The sequence below is a fragment of the Myotis davidii genome, unplaced genomic scaffold, assembly GCF_000327345.1.
Source record: "Myotis davidii unplaced genomic scaffold, ASM32734v1 scaffold826, whole genome shotgun sequence".
Taxonomy (NCBI): Eukaryota; Metazoa; Chordata; class Mammalia; order Chiroptera; family Vespertilionidae; genus Myotis; species Myotis davidii.
The window spans coordinates 1,491,881-1,496,302 of record NW_006297142.1 but is presented as its reverse complement, the minus strand read 5'-3'; the positions used below and the strand labels follow the sequence as shown (position 1 = coordinate 1,496,302).

The 4,422-nt window shown below is 59.3% G+C and overlaps 1 protein-coding gene across 1 annotated transcript in view; it reads left to right on the top strand.

The window, feature by feature from the left end:
• Positions 1–873: 873 nt before the first annotated feature.
• Positions 874–4,422, top strand: part of HRASLS5 (HRAS like suppressor family member 5) — a 5,777-nt gene continuing 2,228 nt past the window's right edge. The window contains exons 1-3 of the mRNA XM_006772802.2: positions 874–882; positions 1,953–2,061; positions 3,947–4,209. Coding sequence (XP_006772865.1) covers positions 874–882; positions 1,953–2,061; positions 3,947–4,209 — 381 coding nt within the window. The remainder of the gene's footprint in view (positions 883–1,952; positions 2,062–3,946; positions 4,210–4,422) is intronic.

The following is a 4,422-nucleotide window of genomic DNA, read 5'->3' as shown; positions in this document are numbered from 1 at the left end:
CCTGTGTCGCACTTCTCCAGATAAACGCTCTGCAGTGCTTCCTCCCAGTCTGTGGCTTGTGTGTTCGTTCTCTGCGTCTCTTTCTGAAGAGCAAAACGTTCTAATTTTGATGAAGTCCAGTTACCAGCTTTTCTCTTGTGCATTGTGCCTGTATTGTTATAGCTGTGAAACCACTGCCTGGCCCAAGTACAAACTCTGGGAATTTACTAAAAGTCATTGAACTGTAGGCCTAAAACGTGTGACTTTTATGGGATGTTAATTATATCTCAGGAAAGTGTGAAAAACAAAACAGGCAACACGCCCTTTTTCCTCCTGTGACTCCTTACCCTGGCAAACGGGGGGGCTCAGCCAGGGAAAGAAGGCCAGGACCTGGGGGAGAGAGACGCCTCCAGGAAACCGGACCAACGGGAAGTGATTGCAAGTTGGGGGAAGCAGCCGGGTTCTTGTCACGCCGACGGGTGGGTGGCTGGGTGGGTGGCGTTCTTGTCTCTGCCTGGCTCAGACTTCCCAGCATCCTCCTCCTGCAGGGGACTCAGTGAGCCAGCCGGCTTCTTCCCTGCACCTCTGAGCAAACCTGGAGGCCGCTGGGAAGGAGGAGGAGCCTGGGAACCAGAACGTAGGTAGCATTTGTTGTTGTTGTTGTTGTTGTTAATCCTCACCCGAGGATACTTTCCCATTGATGTGTAGAGAGAGTGGAAGAGAGAGGGAAAGACAGAGAGACATCGATGTGAGAGACACACATCGATTGGTTGCCTCCTGCCTGAGCCCTGCCCAAGGCCCGGGCCGGGAAGGAGCCTGCAGCCAAGGTACGTGCCCTTGAGCGGAATCGAACCCAGGACCCTTTGGTCCGCAGGCCAGTGCCGTTTAGATCGCATGTTTACGGTACTGCATAGGAGGGATATGGGGTGTGGGGCATGAGTTTCATTTTGTTACGTTTGGGCTTACAGTGCTAAAAGCTCTGGAATTTCTTTTTCTTTTCATTTTTTTAAGTTGTGGTACAAGCAGTTAACATGAGATGCAGCCACCCTTTCAACAAAATGTGAAGGGCACAAAACTGTGTTGTGCACACACCCAATGCCTCCTCGATGGACAGGCTGGCCCCCGGGCCTCTCTGAAGACTGCCAGCCGTCTGGGTCCGGTCAGGAGAGAGAAACCTCACAGTGGGTCCAGCAGGGGCAGTTCAACGGGAAGAATTACTAAGATACCAGGAAGCCGGACGTGGTCCCCCAGGGCTGAGGGCCAGGAGGGCGCTCAGGGGAGGACAGACTCGCCGAGGCTCAGACCTCCCTGGAGCAAGACGGCCAGCCCACCGGATAGAGGGCAGGCGCCACCCTCTGGAATGCAGGTGGCAATCCGGCCCTCAGCAGCTGGTGTGTGGGCATCAGAGGAGGGGGCACCCCCGGGGCGACAGGACGGCACGCGGGGCACCTGCAGAGGGAATCCGGGGGCCAGCAGGGGCAGGAGGCACTGGTTTCTCTGTCCAGAGGGTCCCAGAAAGGCCATCACCAGGCCAAGGCTGCAGGGGGTGGGGACGGAGGGATCTGGGCTCAGACTGAGCTCCACCAGGTGTCCTCACACCCCATCCGACCATGGTCCCCTCATGCCAGCCAGAGGAGCGCCCCTTCCTCTTGCGATGGCCCTCCACTGTGACGGCTTCGCCTGGGGCGCAGCTTCAGGCACAGACACTTAAAGGAGCCCGTCACTCACCCCGCAGCATGTGCGGGTACGGAGGGCACAGTACCTAGATCCTAGCCTCACCGTCTTTAATAAGGAGAGGTGGCGGGAGGGGTGGGCCCCCGTTCCCGCGTGTGAGGAGCGCGTTCCCCGGCCTGGGCCCTGCACAGCGAGGAGACGCCGTGTCTGCAGGCTGAGCGGTGGCGGATGCCCGGACAGGGTCTCTCGAGTCCCTGGGCTCGCACTAGTCTTTACTGTGACATCTTTTTCCATCGCAGGGCAACCCGAGACCGAGACCTGGGGACCTGATCGAGATTTTCCGGATCGGCTATGAGCACTGGGCCATCTACGTGGAGGACGACCGCGTGGTGCACCTGGCGCCCCCGAGTAAGAGTGGATACGCGGCCAAGCTAGTGGCGTCGAGGCGCCAAGGGAAGCAGGCCCCGTCCATTCCCGCTTCCTCGGCGCGGCCCACTTAGCAGTAAAACACCCAACGCACGACTAGACCGAGCCCCGGCCGGTGTGGCTCAGTGGAGAGAGTGTTGGCTTGCAGACTGAAGGGTCCCGGGTTCTATTCCGGTCAAGGGCACGTACCTTGTTGCAGGCTCGATCCCCCACCCTGGTCAGGGCGCATGCAGGAGGCAGCCGATCGATGTGTGTCTCTCACATCAATGTTTCTCTCTCTCTGTCTCTCCCCCTCCCTTCCACTCTCTCTAAAAATCAATGGAAAAATATCTTCAGGAGAGGGTTAACAGAGAGAGAGACAGAGAGAGAGACAGAGAGAGAGAGAGAGACAGAGAGAGAGACGACCTAACTGTACGGTGGGACAGAGCTTGGTCTCTGTCTACCAGACACACAGTGTGTCCAGCCCTAAAGCAGAAGCGAGTGAGAGCGTCCCAGGTTCCCTTTCGTTTCCATGGTGTTTAGGAACGTGAGCCTCCGACCCGCCCGTGTTGACAGCAGTTCCACATTCTCCCCTGTTCCTGAGGCCCCGATTGCCACTTGCTTCCTGTGGTCCCCAGTGCTGCTCCCGGCTTCCCCGGGCGCTGGGAGGAACGGAGGGAGGGCCGCGGCCAGTCCTGGTCCTTCAATGCCTTTGGGATGTGTGCCCTGTGCCCACACGGCCCATTCGAGGCTAAATGACAGCGGGTCCTGGCGCCCGAGGCCCGGGGCCTTGTTCACGGCTCTCACCCCGGCCTGTGTCCTGTCGCCTCACTGCCCACCCCATCCCCTTGCTGAGAGCTTCCCACAGAGCAGCCCCTCTCCCAGTCCCCCTGCAGCCCCACCCGCCCACACCCCCACTTCGGTTTGGGACCCCACACGGAGGGCAGAGGGAAGAAGGTGACAGGGCTTCACGCTGCATACCCCCCACCCCCACCCATCTCTCCTTCCCAGGAGCCTCCCTCTGTACAGCCCCGTCCCGCCCTCCCGTCAGATCTGTCTCTAAACATGACTTCCGCCTCCCTGTCCCCGGAGGCTGAATTGCCTCCTGCCAGCTTTGGTGAAATAGGCAGCTCTTCCAATACGTAAGGAAGAGCCAGGGCCCTCCCGACGGCTTAGGGGGGGGGGGGCAGGGGGAGGGACACGTTTGCAGAAAAACAGCCCTGGTGTTAAACGGCCACCCACATGGGCAGCTTCCTGACCCTCCCTGAGCCTCCGTGCCCCCTGAGGGCTGAACATGGTAACTTATCAGCTTCCCCCACACATTAGCCCAGGGGTCCTCAAACTACGGCCTGCAGGCCACATGCAAATACAAATATTGTATTTGTTCCTGTTTTGTTTTTTTACTTCAAAATAAGATATGTGCAATGTGCATAGGAATTTGTTCATAGTTTTTTTTTAAACTATAGTTCGGCACTCCAACGGTCTGAGGGACAGTGAGCTGGCCCCCTGTTTAAAAAGTTTGAGGACCCCTGCTAGCCCCTTACCCAGGAGCCGACGCCTACACGGCAGGGCGCCCGGCATGTGTGTGACAGCTCCTGAAGTCTGGTTGGTAGGACACAGAGTGCAGCCGGGGCCACACCATCGGCCACTGTGAGAGTTTTATGAGAGAGGCTATGGATGGAAAGTGGGGGTGCAGGGCAAGACCCAGGCTTCCTGGGGAAGCTGGCCCTTTAGCTCATCTACTCCAGCTCCCCCTCCTCTGCACGCCTCCGACAGATGGGGAAACTGAGGCCCAGAGGACAGCAGCTTGCCGGGCATGGGATTGCGTGCCGGGCTCTGCCCCGCTGTCCCTGGCGGCTCTCCAGCCTCTGTTTGCCTCTGGCCTCAGGAGAGGAATTCGTGGCCGGCAGCATCACCTCCATCTTCAGCAACCGGGCCGTGGTCAAGTGCAGCCGGCTGGAGGACGTGCTGCACGGCTGCTCCTGGAAGGTCAACAACAAGCTGGACGGGACGTACCTGCCCCTGCCCGTGGACAAGATCCTCCAGCGCACGCGGAACATGGTCAACAAGATAGTGCAGTACAGCCTGATCGACGGGAACTGCGAGCACTTCGTCAACGACCTCAGATACGGCGTGCCCAGGAGCCAGCAGGTAGGCGTGCCCAGGAGCCAGCAGGTAGGGATGCCCAGGAGCCAGCAGGTAGGGGTGCCTAGGAGCCAGCAGGTGTGTGTGCCCAGGAGCCAGCAGGTAGGGATGCCCAGGAGCCAGCAGGTAGGGGTGCCTAGGAGCCAGCAGGTGTGTGTGCCCAGGAGCCAGCAGGTAGGGAGGCCCAGGAGCGAGCAGGTGTGTGTGCCCAGGAGTGAG